Source organism: Acipenser ruthenus, chromosome 23, assembly GCF_902713425.1.
Source record: "Acipenser ruthenus chromosome 23, fAciRut3.2 maternal haplotype, whole genome shotgun sequence".
NCBI classification, from domain to species: domain Eukaryota; kingdom Metazoa; phylum Chordata; class Actinopteri; order Acipenseriformes; family Acipenseridae; genus Acipenser; species Acipenser ruthenus.
In genome coordinates, this window is record NC_081211.1 from 18,810,477 (window position 1) to 18,830,546 (window position 20,070).

Below are 20,070 nucleotides of genomic sequence, written 5' to 3' on the forward strand. Positions count from 1 at the left end.
TTGAATGATCACTTTTACAAAATCTACCCGGATAAACCGATCTTGGTAGTGACTGACACGAAACTTTCTCCAGTGTGAATGTGTTATTCTCTCACTGAAAACAAAGACCTTGGTAGGCTAATTCGAAGATCAGGCTGATTCATAGATAACCTATTCTAGTGTGAATCATGTGTGATGTACGCAACCGTTGCCATCTTCACAGAAACTGCAACCACGGCAACAGGCATGAGGAGGTAACAAGACTGAAACAGTGTGCATTGGTAAAGCACGAAAAATATGATGCAATCTACGCTGGAAATATTTTTCAAGAGAAAGGGCATGTAATTACTGTATTCAGCATGTAAGTCTACTTTTTCTTTTTTCTTTACTGTTTTCTTTTAATTTTTTTCTTTTACTGTGTTTAAATGTTGATCAATGTGAAGTGGTCTTGAAAGAACTACTGTATACTGTATAAAGATGTTCAATTCAATTTGGGCGTTTCTTCATTATTCTGATACAGCAAATTGCCAAACCCTATTACAGTGAACAACCTGATGTAACAAACATTTCTCCAGGTCCCAGGGGGTTTCGTTATAATGAAGTTAGATTGTATATATATATATATTATTATGCATGCGTGTGTCTGTGTGTGCATGCGTGTGTGTGTCTGCTAACATTCCCACATTGTTTACATCACAGACATGTGAAAAGCCTTACGTTCCATCCTGGCGAGTTAGAGTATATCCATACTGTGGATGCTTCACAAAGGAAACATTAACACCAACGAGTGGAGTCCCATCTGTCGTTAAAACTTGGCCTCTGATCAAAGACGCCAGACTGTGAAAGACATATTTAAGAAATTAAAATCACTTGTAATATCATTTTAAAATTTGTCAAACTGAACTTTACATTGAATGACTTGCAGCTCTCTAATATCAACAGAAACACTTACTGAGGTACATTTTGGTAAAAACTTAGTAAAGTGTAGTTAAAAAAAAAAAGTGAAAACGACATGGTAAAGCACAACATAGTACATTTCTAAAACAATTTTAAACATTCTCATTAGCGCTGCAGTATTATCATGGCTCACTCTTTTCTTGAGTTGATTATCTTTCGTTTTTTAGCTTCTTTTTTAAACTTTATAAGCACTCTTTATAAGCACTCTTGCAAGAAAAAAACAGTACTGATAGATCTGCAAGGAGCGATAAGTAAATGTAGTTCATTAGCAGTTTCCAAAAAAAAAAAAATGCACGTTTACCATAATGTATGCATCTTTTATATAAACAAATGTGCGAATTGCAAAATTATGTTAATATATTTTAGATAAGATTTACTGGAATGTTGTTTGCTCTATGTCCTTTAAAGGAAACAACAGGGGTCTTGTTTGCTGAAAAATGTAATCCAATTGAATTCATCACAACACTTAAAAAACTTTGAATAAGTCCCACTGGTGCAGATACATAAAAAAGCAATCTTCATGGAATACTTAGTATACTGCTGTTTGACAAAGCTCCTCACACTTCATGAGATATCTACATTTACAAAATGAGAAAAAGTACATTTCCTCAGGCTCTAGCGGTTTAATGCAGTTGCTAGTCATGAAAATCATTTTTATTTACACCCCCCCCCCCCTTAAATTTAATTAAAAATATTTTCATTTTATATTAAAACATGCTGCGTGACTGATAGAATTATACTTTCTCTATATGGGCCTCCCTGTTTCTTATTTTGACATCAATTTTACAATTATATATGAATATGTTCTCTTGTACTTTTTGAAAGGAATTGTAATCTTCCACTGATATTAATAATAATTTATTTATTTCTTAGCAGACGCCCTTATCCAGGGCGACTTACAAGATATCACATTATTTTTTACATACAATTACCCATTTATACAGTTGGGTTTTTACTGGAGCAATCTAGGTAAAGTACCTTGCTCAAGGGTACAGCAGCAGTGTCCCCACCGGGGATTGAACCCATGACCCTCCGGTCAAGAGTCCAGAGCCCTAACCACTACTCCACGCTGCTGCCCTAGATATTTATAAAAATGTGTCATAGTATTCGTTGCATCACTTAATACTTTAGTTTTAACTTGTTATATTTTACCCTTCCAACTCAGTGACTTGCACTAATCCAACACAAGGGACATCACAAAAATCATGGCAAACAAATGTGGTCATTGTATTTTGTATTTACAGGGGCGAATCAAAAACGTTGAATGACCTCTGCACAAATGTTCTCCACATTTGGTCAAACCTTATTCTGTCTGTGCTCTATTTCATTTTTTCCATTTATTTTATTAGTGTGCCCAATTATTTTACCCTTGATTTTCGCCCTAGTTATGTTTTCCCCTGACTGCAGCAATTCCCCACACAGCTCAGGAGAACTGAAGGTTCAGTGGGTGTCCTCCGATCCCACGACTGAGCCAGCTTCCTCTTTTACACCCAGGAACTCGAGAGCAGATGTCAGCAAACTACCGGCCTCTGGAGGACAAAGGCCAGCCCTGCAGGTGTCCGCCTAAGCTCACTGGGCACCTAGCCAGCAGGGTTCGCTGTAGTGTGATGAGGAGAAACAGTTCCTGACGGTTTTGCCTCCCTAACCCACGGGAGTGCCAGAGCCAATGCGACTCTCCCTTCAGAATCCCCAGCGACGACAGGCAACTTCGCACAGCCAGGATGCGAACCTGCGCTCCCCTGACTGTATGACAGCAATAAAAAAAGGCTGTGCTTTTACCCGGTGAGCCTCTCGGGGACCCCTTTCTGTGCTCTGTCTAAAAAATGTAAATATAATCATATATCTTCTTTAACTGTAAGAAATGTGGACTTTCCATGGATGACCACGGTGATAAAAACCTGTTAACCTGTTAAACCTATTAACAGTGCCACTTCTCATATTTTTTGTCCAACCTCGTGTTACCTGTATATTATATAAGGCCCAATCTAAGAGGATGTGCTTCACAGCAGTAGTAATCTGGATCAATACCTTGCATTAAAGGGGTTGTCTGCAGGAATGATGTGAGTGCTATCCCTGCCAACTAGCATCTTCACTCTGTCGTAGAAGGACCTGACTTTCTGGGAAGATGACTTGCTCTGCTGAATGATTTGTAGAGGATCGCGTGAGCCTCGGCACAGTGGATTCGATTGGCAGGGGCTCTGGAGACAGCAGTCTGGGTCCATGCAATCAACAAGGCCATCTGGGAAAGCAAAGCACAGTCATACACAATGAATGAATATTCAATCAGCACTTTAATTATGCCTTTTGTGTATCCTCACATGAAACCTTTTCCGGACTGCAGTATAAAAAAGAAAACTTTTGGAGGCGGTTGGCGGGCTAGCTACCCCCCCACTGGTTTCAAATTGAAACGCATGCCAATTAATAAGTTGAAAATATTCATACAAAACCATTTGATGCTTGCCTACTGCTCTTATCTGTAACACTAGAAACTTGGCTAGGAAGCTTAGTGTCAACATTGGTTCTATGGGAGAAACAGCATAACTTTGAGCTGAGATTCGTTTTTGTTCCGCTCATCCTGTTCTAACAAACACCTACACACAAAACAAGCTCTGATATTCACGGAGGCTATCTTCAAATCTCAGTAGCCAGGTTGGCTTGCCAAGTTTCAAGTGCAATGCTGCAGAGAGAAAGAGCTGTAGACACACATCAAGTGGTTCTTTGCTAATGAGTATATTGTCAACTACCAATTGGCTTAAAACATGTTGAAGACATTTAATTTTTCATGCCTGTCGAAAACCTTTTGCATTTTGAAAAAATTAGTAAAAACTTTTTAAATGAGAAGGACCCACCTAAAATAAATACAATTGAATAAAAAAAAATCACATTTACATTTTCCAAACCAATTTTTTTTTCCCCCATTGACATTTTTAAATTGAAATATTAGAGTCTTTAGCATCTTGGTGTGTCTTGAAATGGAGGCAATTGGTGCAAACCAAGAACTAGGAAAGTTTAATGAATATCAATTTAATAAATCAAAAGCAGGCTTATTTCAGGAAAATAACCCTGACAGACACAGTACCTAGAGATGCATAAAAAAGACAAGTGGTTTACCTAACCACAGGGCAATACAATATATAAATGTCCTTCAACCTATCACGTGATTGGCTAAGTTAGTGTTCCTAGGACCACACAGGGATTGAAGGCCCTAATAACTGCTATTGTGTGTGCCTGCTTTCAAGTCATCATTCAAGAATTCAACAGAAAGACATCCCCCAGAACTTATGATCTACCCACTCAATCCCCCCCTCCCCCCCCCCGGTCTCTCATGGGTGTTTTCAGTCACAGGAATCAAATCTATCTGTCAGCCAGACCACTGGATCCATGGTGGTAGTGTAATTATCCTGTCAGCACAATCTATCTCCCCTTTCTCTGTGCAAATACAGGAGCTCTTGAATGCAAAGGGTAACTTCTCTGCCGTTATACTGTACGGAATTCTTCAAATATTTGCAGTCTTTGGAATTGTTTGAGCTTCTGTACAACACAGTAGAAGAAGATACGAAGGAAGAAAGGCCTTTCAGTAAATGTCAAATTATTTATATAATTATTTCCTGACAACAATCTCTATACTGTCTGTGGATTCCTTTGATGCCCTGATGGCCGTGCTTTATGCGAAGTGAAAACTCTGAGAAAATAGCATATTAAAAAAGAATTTTCACATAGGTAGTTCAGGGTATACTTAAATAAAACCTTGATAAATATGAACTCTGTATGTAAAGACAATTTTTAAAAAGCCATATTGTTTTCACATACAGGCTACTGTAGCTGTTTACTTTTCCCCGTTGGGATTTATGCTACCAAATAAGGAATTATATCTCTAGAATTTTAATTACATAAATGTGAGCACAATATAACACTCTCCACATATTCATAGTATAGCTGCAACTGATTTCTGTAACTTAAATATATCACTACGTCTTTTTGGTTGTGAGTTGACATGGTGGCAATGCGCTTGGATATTCTTCACACCCAGTTTATGATGCCATACAGAAATTAGGATCTCCAAGTACAATATATATTATTTTTTGTAAAGGTTCCATACAACTGAGGTGATGAAACATGGGACTAATTGGTTGAAACACATTTACTGAAAAATATACAGTGTTGAAATATTCATAGTGACAACTGTTTGTTTCACGAGCACTTGATCCCAGCTCAGAAACATTCGTCAGATAAGTACATTTGTCACTCTGTGTTGGTTACGTGTCTAAATCTAACACTTATAAACAACAAGATCACTCAATATATGCATGGCATGCTGTATTCTGATGTCCATGCCAAGGATAAGGGCGTCTGCTAAGAAATAAATAATAATAATAATAATAATAATAAGTTTGTCTGAATACTGCTACCTGAACACCACAGTTATTATCGGATTTCAGATTTTTGTTGAAAATATATCTGTATATTGCAAAGTTTTAACAGCGTTTTATGTATTGAAATCTTTATGGATTTTTTAAACGTCAATAGGAAAAATGTTTCAGTCCAAAATCTATTTTAAAAGACCAACTTCTTACAACCTTGACCCAATAAAAATCGAGTTTTATCCTCTCATGATTGCAGATGTGTCTATTTACAGTTTTGGTAATCAGTATTGACACCCTATATGTGTTAGGATTTTACAGAAAAAAACACCAATTTCTTTTTGTCAATGACAATTTTGACTGGGTTTGAAAGGAACTGGTCTAAAAACAGCCTCACTCTGGGCACATATTATCACACAAGGACGAGGTTAATCCCCATCAAACCAACCACCACTCCCCTTTTCATTTTTAGCAAAGCCCTTTCAAAGACACTGTTAACATTTTAATCAACCATCTCCATTTACTTTGCGCTTTCAGAATGATTCACTATATAGAAAGATCACATCTTTTCAATGCCTTTTGGGACCACCAAATTCAGGACACCTCTGCAATCCCAAAGTAAATGAATCTGTCACTCTAAATCGTCCATTTCATTCAAGTGCCCTTCAAGGTGAGGGGGTTCATTGAGGTTCATTGTTCTGATAACACATACATTGGATAGCAACGTAGAGTCAAAGAGGTCATGAACTTTATCTAGACAATACAGAATGCTAAATAGAGTTCCATTCCAGAGTGACAGAGCCTCCTTATTGAACAATTATATCAGTAATATAATGTCAGGTGGTCAAAATTAGAATTCTGAAAGCATTGATTCAAGATGCCCTGTTTCTGTAAAACTGGATTTTAAATGGATGCCAGCAAGGACAGATTTACAAAGCATTTGTAACAGGTTTCAAACCTAAGGTGCTGATTTAATACAAAAAAGAACTTTAATTACCCAGCGCATTTCCCTGTTTTATGGTGCTATTCAATCAAACTACCAGAGATTGGCGATATACATATATATATCTTTCTTTTTATATAGCGCCTTTCAAAGTGGACCACCATCACAAAGTGCTTTACAGAGGTAGGCTATGAACTGTGCATTATATGCAGAGTCACTTACAATAGGACATTGATTTAACATCTCATCTGCCCTACAAACACAACACTACATTTGCAAAGGCACACATTTACAACGAGCAGCACACTATGATTGCTGTGCTATTATTGCCGATAAAAATCCCTTGACCCTGTGCTTTATTATTTTGACAAAGGTTTACAACAAACCTGGTAATTAAGGAGGGACTATGCTTTTATTTCATATAGCACGCATCATAAGAACGTACCAATAATTAAACACACATTGCATTAAAAAGTCAGAGACTTTGTAAGATTTTGGAATAATATTACAGAAGCATTCCAGTTTTACTTACTGTTCCTAATCGTGGCCGTCTGGGTTTACAGCAGATGGAACTGAAGCATTCTAGTAGTCATCTAATTTTCGTTGTATCTCCAAGGATGATTAAATGTAATTATTTGTTAAAACTGTGTATTAAGATTCCCTCATAGCACAAAATGGATTCCTTAATTTAAGCTGTGCCGACATGCTACTGATACTACTAATGCAACGTTTATTTTTTTAACTACATAAGTTAATATGTGCTTTGTTTTTTGGTTACTCAGCACTGCAACTATTACAATCGCTACACTATAACATGAACTTCATAAAAAATGTGTTTGGTAAAACTTCAAATCAATTCATTTTCAAAGAAAGGCTATAACTACTATAATTATTATAGTAGTTTGAATTTAAATATGTTTCAACAGCAGGATTCAATGCTATGATCTTAAGGATCGTAAGCTCAGAGTTTATTGATTGATCTAAACGGACAGCTCTGCTCGTTGCTGAGATTTCAGGGTTTTATCAGTCACAGGCTGGAGCTATGTATATCAACTTGTATTTTGCATTTATAATTTATATATATATATAAACTGTATATTATACATGATTATTCAGACAAGTCTGTTGTGAAATTACTTATAATGTAAGAATCGAGGGGAAGCATTAATATAGCTCTGTGCCATTTCCCTGGTTGGAGCTTCTTTGGCTCTTTCGTTATTTGTTTTGTTGTAGTGTGCATTTGTTCACACGAGATTTGCAACGGGATCACAGAAGAAAAGGAAGTGTATTTCAGTCTGAGTAAGATGACAATTCTTCAATTTGTCCCTTGAATTTGACACATTTTGACCCATGGAATGATGTCTATAGTACCAAACTGGCACTGGCTGACCCCTCCAGACATTTCATACTTTTCAAAAATCTAGAAAACTATAGTAAAATGACGGTATGATGACATCACAATTCTAGCAAAAGAACATTCCATTCTGGGTGCCAAAAGTTGTTGTAAACATAGCCATTGAAAGTTTGATGTCTCTATAGGTGAGCTAAATGATTTCCTGCTAGGTACAAAGTACCTAGATAGCTCATAAAATGTCTCATTCCGATGTTTATACAGTACTTTGTTTTGCAAGGGCAAAAGAAAAAGAATATTTGAAACAATAGATTAGCTTTAAACAGTTGCTATTGTTTTTCATAAAATTTCAAAGTTCAATTTAAAGGAAGAGGAACAAACCTTGTACCTGGTGCAAATGCTTTTCAAATCTGTCCCTAAATGAGATGAGGACATAAGTTTAGTTTTACAAATGCTGTCGCTTGAAGGAGGTCATTCTGTATAAGGCGAGACACTTATTAAGCTCACAATTTCTCAGCCTGGAAAGCCCAACAGCAATGTCATTCAATAGACAGTCGTTTGGAGATTGCACTTATCCTATCCATCTTTCTGAATGTACCAACAATGTACAGTACTTGCAGGATTAGATATACTGTTTCATTTGAGTTTGTCTAAAGATAAGAAATCTACACCTTATAATTCTGCACTTTTTATTTTTATGTAGTAAAAGATGACATATTTTCACAAATAAAGCATGGATTTAGCGTTCCTTTTCAGCACAACAACACATTTTATATAAACTCACAAAGCCAAAATCAAGTTAATAATGCTAGCCTCATTAATAAGATTAATCATTGACCTAGGTTTTGAAAATCTAGACAATATTTCTTGTGTCTAATTAACTTCTATTTTTTTGAAAGGAGAAAAAAGGAGAAACAAACAGCTACATAGACTTTCAATTGTATCACATTCAAACCATGGGAGTTAATTAAAGACTGAGATAAACATTTTGAAAATACAGCATGCCCCAATGTGGTCCTAAATGATCCAGAAAGCAGCATACCTAATTACCATAGACATTAAAATAATTAAAAAGGGTATTTTTGTCTTTTAAAGTACCACAGTAAACCCATTACAACCACTGGTCATAACAATGAGCAGTTCTGAAGAAAAGGACGTCTTCAGATTGCAGATTGAGGGACGAACAATTCTTTTTTTTTTTTTTTTTTACCCCAGTTTTCCCCCCCATTGTGTTATAATTAATCCTGGTTCACCGCTGCAACCCCCCGGCGACTCTGGAAATGGAGGCTGAAACACGCGTCCTCTGAAACGTGTTCCTGACAGGCCGTCATGTTTGCACTGCGGATCCACAGCGAAGCCACCAGACCTATAGTGCCGGAGGACAACACAGATCTGAATGGCTCCACTGCAGACCTGCATGCGCCCTATCAGCCACAGGGGTCGCTGGTGCGCGGTGAACTGTGGATTGTCCTGCCGACCTAAGCCTTCCCTACCCAGGCAGCGCTCGGCCAATTGTGCGCCACCCCCTAAGAGCCCCCGGTCACCGTCGGCAATGACATCTTCAGGCTATAGGGCGCATCCTATACTCCACGTGGAGCGCCTTTACTGGATGCGCCACTCGGGAGTCCTGGACCGACAATTCTTAATAACGAGTTGTTCAGAAGAAGGGAAGCTACTGTGGGTAAACCGAATGGAGGTTCAGGTTTGAATGGTTTAAATGCTGATTTTATTTAAATCTGCTGCTGCTAGAATAATTAAATAACCCTCACTGTCACAGACATCTTTTAATCAGGCCAGCCCACTGGCTACCTCAAACCTGCTTTGCAGAAGTGTTCAGATGCAGTGCGCTCATTGATAGACTAGGCAGATGAGGGTCTCGGGCGTGATTTATAAATGTTACTGTATTTCAAGCAGCTTGAAAAAATGAACCACTCCTCTGTAAATCATTAGATGACAATCTTAAAGATTCAAATCAGGATGTGAAATGAGATTCAAATGCATTCAGAGACCTTGTCAACTTTATATTCGTTATGGTACAATGTCTCAAAACTATTATTGTGTGCAAAAAAAAACAAAAAAAAACCTTCTTAAAAAGCCTTTTGTATGATTTAAAATTGAAATCATAACTTAAATTTAAAAAATGCTTGTAGCTTTATTGCATTTCACTTTGTAGTTTTCAGTTTAACTGTGAACTAATACAGGGCAAAACATATTTTGATTAAATCGTAATGATGGAATAAACACATCTTCATATACCTGCATGGTATAATGAAACTCTTGACTGCTGCAGTTTTGGGATTAATTAACTGGCAACCAAAGGGTCATTTATGGCTGCTTAATCAAGGTGATTAAGTCCTGTACTGAAAATACCCTGGGTTCATGCATTAGGAGCATGTGCTTATACGTGAGATTAATATCCAAATGTACTCTTCTGTTGTACAGTAATGCAGACATTTATCAACATAAGTTTATACTGCCCTTTTTATACTGGAAGACAGACCAATGGGCTTCACTGTATATTTGAAACAAAAACATGAACTGCATTTTCACAAAAGAAACAGCATACACCAAAGTATAAGCTCCTGGGCCTGCCTATTTACTCCTTTATACATTAGAAAGAGCAGGAGGAAAATGCTTAGTTTAGCTCATCAATAACGGACTCATTAAGTATTTAGGTTCCAGAAAGGGCTCCAGGTTTCTGTGTTGTAGATTCCTGTAACAATCTTTCTACGATAGCAATTGTTTTCCTGTTTGATCTTTAATAAATCACTTCAAGTCACAGGATGCAGATCTTGGGAATATGAAAAATGAATAGCCTTAGGCATTTTAAAGTTTGATAGGGCTTTAAAAAAGAAAAGCAGAAACAAAGTTCATGTGAAGGGCTGGATAACAGCACACCCCAGAACACTCTACTGATCTGCTTTTTCACTCGGCTTCTATTTGAATTCAACTTAAAGAAATGACACACTTGAGATTAAATCGGGCATAAACTGAAAAGTTTTTTTGCACATGAATGAGTAAACAAGATGGAGCAAATTAGAAACAGACAGAGTTGTCCTTAACTCAATATAGTGGTTTCTTGTTCGTAAAATGTATTTTTTTTCCTTCAGTTCCAGCCTCAGAAGAAACGTTGTATTGTATATTACCTTTATTTAGAATGAGAGCTACGCAATCTAACTAGGGTTGCCAACTTTTCATTTTTTGCTGAGCACAAAACATGAGAATGTGAATGAAGTGGTACACAGCAGTTTTCCTTTTTCAAACTTTTAATAAACAAAACAAAAACCTAACCCATTCTCAGGCCCTAACTAAACAGATGTTTTTACTATCTGAATACGAGACAGGCTAAGCCTGTTCCCTCGTCATCAAAACCAAATCCCAATCCAAAGTCGTAATCCAAAATCCTTACGTTCCCCTCAACCAAACACTCCCAAACACAGACATTTTAAATGATAACCAATTACATCGTTAAACAATTGACAACCATTAAATTGAACAATTAATTCGAACTGGAGCCAACCCTGACTCCAGTAGCTTCCACGTGGTCCTAATGCCTCCGTATATCATCCCCACGTAAATACATTTATTATTTTTAGTACTTTTAAACCAAATGTATTTGTTTTTAAGCTTTCTTAATTAACACAAGATTACTTTGTTACTTTCCTGAACTCTCGTCACTTTTAATCCCAAACACTTTACCTTATTTAACACTTTGTTTACCAGACAGTTTGTTTTATATATATATATATATATATATATATATATATATATATATATATATATATAAATCATGGATTTGAATGTAAACAATAACAAGTAGTTGTCATGCTGTCAAAAACCTATAAATACCTCCAATGTTTTGATTCAAACACAGGCTCCCTTGAGAAAGATATGTACAACATATCGAAACGTTGGGCAGCTGGCTCTTTGAGCTAATATATATACTCTTAATAATAATTAGGTTAAGGTTGGTATTTAGGCTAGGGTTAGGATAATAAAATAATGCAAAATTGCTCACTGGTAATTTTAAGTCAAAAAATGGTTTTAGTAGTTGACAGGCTCGTTTAAATACTATGCAATGCAATTTTAAACCGTCGATAAAAGAGAATGTTAACATACACGCATTAAAGCACCATCTGTCAGCCGTCATCTGACTAGTTACAAAAATCTGTGAATGTTCAGAGTTTAGCCTCTTACAGTTGTCTATGAATCTCTTATTTTATATTTAGCCTTTAAATATATTTTAAAACTTCTAGTGGTAATTGATTCAAACCTTGGCCTGCAACACAAAGAGGAAGCAATTGTGAAATTCAAAGCAGATTGGTCTATTCATTAACTGCCAGAAGTAAAAGTAACCTTTTGCTGCAGCTATTTTCAAAGTGTCAGATAAAAGATGAGCTGAAATATAAACTGACACAGTGATTGGCATAAGAAGGCCGTCAGATTCACTGCGGGTGACATAAATAAGAGCGCTTGAAACAAAAACAACTAGAATAACTAGATGTGAACAAAACAAAAAGCATGGTGCTTGGAATGGCACCTCTGACAGATTTGTAAAGGAGGTCACATTTTAGCTGAAATGTTTTTGGAACTTGTACCCAGTTAAATTAAGTTGTTAAAAAAATTCCTAATAATACTGGTACTAATTCTCAATTTTTTTTTTTTTATACTCAGTCCGCCTGAATCTCTATATGTATTTTTTGTTAATAATTTGTATATTTCTTCTGCACAATTTCAAATATATAATTTAAAGGCTGTCTCACCTCTGCAGTCCCCTTGACAGTCAGACTGAAGATAAACAGGAAAACTTCTGTTCCAGCTGTCAAGCAAATTGCCTCTTTTAACCAGTCGAGCTTCAACAACAGACACATCTACAGAGACCTGCATGCAAGTCCTCTGCCTGGACTCATGGGAGTGCCTGACCACTTCAGGCCTCTAAAGGGTGATGTCTAGCTCCCTAAACCCACTGGCAATCAAAAGCGACTGCAGCATCCAGACAAGACTGGCAAATCAGCACAAGCATGATCCAAACTTGCCTTGACCTTTCCCAACAAGCATGTGCGTTTAACCTCTATCATCTGGATCAGGAGTGGCAGGAAAGCATTTGATAGAGAAGGAGAAGGGAGTGAAGGAGGTGCTTGCTAAAGAGAATGTCTCCCACTGTAACGAGGTAGACATATCAAACACACATGTGTCATTCATAGGTGCAGTGAACCCTGTAAGCTTTAAAAGAACCACTCAATTCATCAGTGACTTTTCATAATCCCAGCTGTCTGGGATTTGAGCATTATGAGATGGCTTTTCTGCTGATTGGGATTTTGCACTGTGTTTGACACAACACATTCTGTCTTGAGTGTTCAATCAACAAAGTTACAACAGCCTGCAATCATTCCTAGTGTGACTCTCACTGCTTCTTAGACCAAGGATGTCACCTTGAAAAATTGAAGCAGTTCCACGCTGTAATTGCAGCAAGTTTTGTTGTTTATGGCTTCAATTTGATCGGATTGTGACACACATTTTTTTGGCACAACATTGGATTTTCTGTTATAAAAGCAATTCAAATTACCGTGCTTTTCCGGCTGTCAGAAGCTGCCATCGAGCTGTTTTCTGTGATCGATTGAGAGTGTCTATCAGAATCTTTAAACAACAAATAGGGTTTTAAAGAAACTCCGGGACTTTGAAAACAAAATGATACACGGTAACGTGGGATTTAATAACTTAATGACCCTTCAGGGTCACCTCTGTTACTGTAAAACCTTCAGAGAATATGTCGTTAATGTCACTGGGTTGAAATTGCAAGTGTAGGTTCTATAAGAGGTAAAATATGAACAGATCATGTGTCTTTCATTCTCAGAATTGCCGGCAACTGTTGAGTACAATAGGACACAGCCCTGAAGCCAGTTCCCCACAGAGATTAATTCTTTTTTTTCATTTTTTAGTTTTTGCAGTCTTTAGGATCCATTTTAGAATCCAAACTGATATTTTTGAAGGAAGCATTAATTTAACAAAGCAAGTTAATTTAACTCTAAGATGAACTGCATATTTTGCAGACCTGACATGTATTTGTACAGATGTCCAAAGAATGTTGTTGAATTCAGATTGATTAATCAAATGTTTTTGGGGAAGGAAAAGGAATTTCTAGAGAGCGTTTACTGAAAATGGTTTCAATTCTAATATGCTGCAATTGCAGCAAAGCTGCATACAAGACAGTCTTTTGTATGTTTGTGCTGTAATTCATGCTGGGAAATGTAGAACTTAGAAAGGCCTGACTTGACCTCAGAACATAATACCATTTTGTCACACACAAGAATTAGGAACTTGGTAATGGATAAAAATGGAAGGGAAATGACCAGGCCTAAAAAGACATCATTAATAGATGTAGTAGATAGTCAACAGGGTTACTTTTCCTTCAAGTAAATTAAATTATGATCACACCATCCAGAGCTCTGAGTTCTTAAGGGTATAAGGAATTTGATGCATGCTTCTCACCTCCCTCATTATCCTTGTTATCAGCACAGGAGGTTTCCATGGCAACACTGCATCCAGGCCCTCTCCAGCCGGTTTGACAGACACAGTGCCAGCTGTTCTGACCGAGGGTACATTTCCCATTGCCATTGCACAGATCAGGGCAGCCATCTGGTTTAAAAAAAAAAAAAAAAAAAAGCAAGAGAAAACAGTTCTTAGTAAAAGGATTATAATATTTGACTGGTACAGTTCAAAATGTGCCTGGTACCTAGTTGTCCTGTCTGAAACCTGACATTTCTATATGCTTCTAGTGACTTCTGTGGAAGCGTGATCTCTTCTGCTTCAGTGTATGGGATTCATTAATTCATGGATGCTTTTCCGACAGCGTGTGTGAGGGTGTTTGTTATAATGCTATTTCAATATAAATATGCCACAATTTCTTATCCAATTTTAGGGAAAACAGATATACTTAATACATACAGATATACATAATACATTTGTCAGTTTGACTAAGTTTGTGATACTGTAAAGTACTGGTACAGTAAGTATCTGATGGTAAAAAATTGCTTTTTCTGCACTGAATAGTAACTATGAATTTGGGATAGTGGTGTAATTAAATGTGTACAGTTGGCAAGGTTATTCAAATCATCTGGTTTAATTAATATTATTATAGCTTTAACAAATACAATAACTACATGAGAGATTTTAATATACTCCTATGATTTAAATGGGGTTTCGGAAGGACTCAATGTATTAATGATGTGGATTCTGAAGATGTAATTAGGTTGACACATGAACCTTAAATAACAAGGTAGCTTTAAAACATTCAAGTGAAATGAAGATTATTCCAAACAGGCACAATGGATATGAGAATATTGTGTATGTCTTTGGTTTTTTTTAATTGAAATACATAGCAGACATCTTTTTAAAAAATATTTTCTAAAACTTAAGACAGTTCATGCTTGATACTTAAGTCTCTGTCTGCATATTAATTAATCCTGTTTAATAAAAGTCACCTTGGAACATGCAAGGAGGTGAGGGGGTGGGGTGGTTTGTCTTCTGGGCTAAAAATGAACACAGAATGCAGTTTATTTTATTTTCTGTGTAATGGAGGGATAATTAATTCTCAGGATTATACACAGATATAAATGTTTGCCTCTATAATATAGGAATGACCTTTACCTTGTCAAATTGTACTGATTAACATGCTGCTATATATACAAACCTGATGTGTATAGACAGTTGTAGTCAAAAGTTTACATACCCCACTGGAAATTTACAAAGAATTTTACGAAAAATCTTTTGTAGCAAAAGTTTTGCTTTTGTGGATGAGGAAAGTTAAATAGTTGTGTACAATTATTTATTTCAGCAATTTTTTTTTGCAAAACTCCAAAAATGCTAATTCAAAAGTATTGATATCCTGACAAGGAAAATGAAATTAAAAGCTATAATAACCTCTTTTAAATGATTACGGTATTGGTCAATGAGCTTTTGACATGACTCTTTAGTGATTATTGACCATTCTTCAACGCAAAATTGTTCAAATTCATTCAAATTCCATGGACCTCTTGTGCACAGCCTTCTTCAACTCATACCAAAGATTCTCAATCGGATTTAGATCGGGACTTTGACGAGGCCATTCCAGAACCTTGATTTTATTCTTTAACCATTCTGAAGTAGATTCTGATGTGTGCTTTGGATCGTTGTTGTGTTGGAACGTCCGGTTGCGCTTTAAACCAGGTTTTTAGCAAAGGGTTTCAGACGATCAGCCAATATCTTTTGGTATGCTATGGAATCAATTTTACCATGTATTGCAACTAAATTTCCTGTGCCATTAGATGAAAAACAGCCCCATAGAAGGATATTACCACTTCCATGCTTGACAGTAGGTATGTTCTTTTCTTTGTACGCCTCACCAGACTTTCTCCAAACGTAACAACTATCAGTGTGACCAAATAGCTCGATTTTTTGTTTCATCACTCCACAAAACCTTTGACCAGAACTCATATCCATCATTCAAATGCCATTTTGCAAACTTTAAGTCATTGTCCTTCAGACATTTTCCTAAGAGTGGCTTTTTCCTTGGCTGTGACCATTGAGACTTTCACCATGCAATACTCGACCTGTGGTTGAAATGGAAACCCCAGTCCCACTTGCAGCCAATTCACTTTAAATATCTTTGGCAGCCAATCTTGGATTGTTAGTAACCTTCCTCACAATTCTTTTACTTGTTCTTGGTGAAAGAACCTTCTTTCTTCCAGACTGAGGGAGCATTGTGACAGTACCATGAGTCTTGTACCTCTTGATAATAGAAACAATAGTTGAAACTGGGATTCTCAAATGCTTATAAATATTATTGTATCCTTCTCCAGCTTTATGGCAATAAATGATTTTCTGCCTAAGGTCTTTAGATAGCTCTTTTACTTTTTCCCATATTGACTTATTGGTAATGACGGCAATCATCCTATGCCTAACCCTTTTATACTCTCTAAGAATGTTCACCTACAATCCAGCATTTTCTAGACTTTTCTAGAATTAGGTTCTGCATTATCAAATTGAAATTTCTAGCACCTTGCAGACAATACTATCATAACATCAGGGTATAAATACTTTTGAATTAGCATTTTTGGAGTTTTGCAAAATAATTGCTGAAATAAATAATTGTACACATCTATTTCTTGTAACCTTTTTTCCTCATCCACAAATAGCAAAACTTTTGCTACAAGATTTTTCCTAAAATTCTTTGTTTTCGAGAAATTTCTAGAAATTATAAATTTCCATTGGGGTATGTAAACTTTTGACTACAACTGTATATTCTAACCAACATAAATGTATAGTATATTTTTATATATACCTGCTATAATTTAAATATCTGTGATACAATATAGTAGACCCTAACATTGATGTCATACAGCACAATTTCTTTGTATCGGATTTTGTGGTTTGTATCAGATGTTAACATTATTCTGTTTAATTATTTTTAATACATAATAAAAATAAATACATTTACTGTGTATATACTGTATGTTTGATTATTCTTCTTTGCATTTATATTAATCCAAATGTATAGTCGCTGGACTTCGGACTTGCACATTAACAGGTAACCACAGATTGATTTTTTGTTCTTATATAGGAGTAAAAAAACAAGTTAGTAATGATTGCCTTTTAAATGGAGTTGCCATTTTAAGCAGCCAAAGCCTTATGAAGCATTTGGACAGTAAAATCTATACAGCACATTGATTCTCCTCAGTGGTTAGTGCTGCATAAGCCTATTGTTTAATGTGAAAGGCAAGTCGATTTCTTGATACTAACTAGAATAAAGTGGGATTTCAGAAACTATTAAATCAACTCTCCGAAGTAATTTTGTTTGACACTAAAGTAATCCGTGTTAAAAAGAAGATTAAATTGCAAGGGTTGCGGGTCACTGGCCTGAGAGGCTTAACTGAAGGAGTCGTGCGCATCCTGAAAAGAACATGGATGACAAAAGAATAAATAAATAAAAAGTAAAATCGCTACACTTTCAGTGTTTTCATTTTTAAAAGCATAGTCAAGAAGTTTGGCTGCTTTCCACCCTTTACAACTACATTGTAGAATCCGGATGAATGGCTTAGTTAGGCTTCTGATTTTCGGCGTTTTCCACCGACTTTTCTACTCTCCTTTAAAAATCAACTGATACCTGTTAAGCCTTTCGTGTATCAATCAGGACTGAGAAACGTGTTAAAAGTAAAATTGATTTAATTTACAGGGGTTTTCTATGAAGCAACTAAATGGGCTTTTAAATCGTAAATTTCATTTCAAAGCAGAATCGACTCCTCTTTATTAATGTGCAGCCACGCAGAATGATTGTAATAAAATACTTTATTTTTCATTCTAGCTTTAATAAAGATTAGTCTTGTATTAACATGTTGCGATCTCGTTTGTACGTTCTGCTTGTTAATTAAAAATTAAGGCTTGGCCAATTTAAAAGTCAATTTAGTTGTTTCACAGAAAAAAGAAAAAACTAAAACCTGTAAATGAAATCAATTCTACTATTATCATGTTTCTCAGTTGTGATTGAGATACACGAATGTCTTAACAGGTATCAACTGAATTCTTAAAGGCGAGTAGAAAAGTCGGGGTAAAGCACTGAAAATCAGAAGCCCTAGTTATAATGAATCCCCACAGCACCTTTCCATATGACTGCTGCTTGTTGTAGCAATAACAAAGAACCTGGTATCTTTAAGTGCGAGAAAAAAACGACAATGTTTGTATTCACTAGCAGTATCAAGTGTAATTTCTATACAGTATTACACCAACAAGATAACGTATATTTATAACACTGAAGTTACTATTCATAGTCTGTTCAATAACTTACACTAGCGTTTGTTCTTTGACTCGGGAAACGTGTTCCTGCCAATCCGTCATTATTTGCACTGCGGATCCACAGCGAAGCCACCAGACCTACAGTGTTGGAGGACAACACAGATCTGAATGGCTCCACTGCAGACCCGCAGGCGCCCTATCAGCCACAGGGGTCGCTGGTGCGCGGTGAACTGTGGATTGCCCTGCCGACCTAAGCCCTCCCTACCTAGGCGGCGCTCGGCCAATTGTGCGCCGCCCCCTAGGAACCCTCGGTCACGGTCGGCAATGACATAGCCTGGATTCGGAACCAGCGATTTCCAGGCTATAGGGCGCATCTTGCACTCCACGCGGAGCGCCTTTACTGGATGCACCACATATTTAAAATCACTCAGGTGAACATGTTAACGAGGCCACACTGCTAGAAGTAGGGCATAAAAACACTGCACAAAGCACTGAAGCAACATGTCTTCACAGGGCAGTCTGGTTGTGCCTGTTTACACACCACAATGGCCTTTGCATGCGATTTTCTCAGAAGAAAACATTGCTGTGGGTTACGATTATCTTACCCCAACTCCTTGTTTCAGTGTTTCAGGCCTGTTTCTCAGATAGTTAGCATGTATTATAGCATGAAAGCATGAATTTCTTATTGGCTTTGTTGAATTGTGCTGCTTTTCATGAACCATGAACTGGAGAAACGAAGACTGTCAAATAATTAATTGCCTGTGCCTTTCCTCTCATGAGAGGAATTCCAGTGTAAATAAATTTGTATATGGAGCTTGTTTATGCCAAGTTACCTTTTCTATGGTCTATGCTCTAGTGGCAATTAGCTGTCAGATAACAAATATTCTACTAGCACTGAATCACAGTGCTATAAGCACATCCTACAATATAACGTGCTCAAAGATGACAACTGGCCCATCTAAATATGTGTTTTTTCCCCATCCTTTGTGAGAATAAAGTAACATACAGTGTATCTCTCACAGTCTTAGTTTTAAACACACATTGATTTAATAGAGCTCTAGTTACGTTTTCTAACAGAAATTCAGTATACAATTTTGTGGAAAGATTTGGTTGAATAATAGCGAAGTAAAGAAAGTGAAAGAATTAAATTAATATCATAACCCAGTGGTTCATTTTAATTGAAGTTGTTTTCCAGACAGAAGGGCATTGGTGGTCTTAGATATTTATCTTGTATTGTATAACAGTTTTAGCTATATAAAAAAAAATGTACAATTAAAAATCTCTCAGACTCGGATTAATGTTTAAGGTTCTCAAGTTAATCCATTTGTATACCTTCTGCAGGCACTGTAACATAATGCATCAATGACTGGGCCTGCATTTGAAACAGCAGCGGACAACACCCAGAAGTGCAGTTGATGAGCACAGGGGGGGACAGGCATTTGATCAAAGACAGGTACTGGCAAACAAGAGCATAAGAGGCAGTAATTAGCTGTCCTTCCCCTTCAGGACATAATCTTTACTTACCATAACATTGTCTTGATTTGTTTTATATGTTCAATGAGCTTTGTCGACATGGAAATAAAAAGAGATTTTCTTGTGCAACCGTGACGCTGGCTCTTCTTGATCTAAAAGTGATCACTGGAGTATGATGTCATGCAATGCTAATACCTACTTTAAAATGGGGAAGGGAAAATGATATAATTGCTTGTTTC

The 20,070-nt window shown here is 36.7% G+C and overlaps 1 protein-coding gene across 4 annotated transcripts in view; it reads right to left on the reverse strand.

Annotated features, from left to right (window-relative positions):
• Positions 1-20,070, reverse strand: part of LOC131699625 (teneurin-2) — an 842,004-nt gene that overhangs the window by 26,123 nt on the left and 795,811 nt on the right. For all 4 annotated transcript variants that reach the window (XM_058996766.1, XM_058996767.1, XM_058996765.1 and 1 more), the window contains 3 exons: positions 14,081-14,227; positions 2,965-3,175; positions 697-816 (listed from right to left, as the gene is read on the reverse strand). In XM_058996766.1, the coding sequence (XP_058852749.1) occupies positions 697-816; positions 2,965-3,175; positions 14,081-14,227 (478 nt within the window). The remainder of the gene's footprint in view (positions 1-696; positions 817-2,964; positions 3,176-14,080; positions 14,228-20,070) is intronic.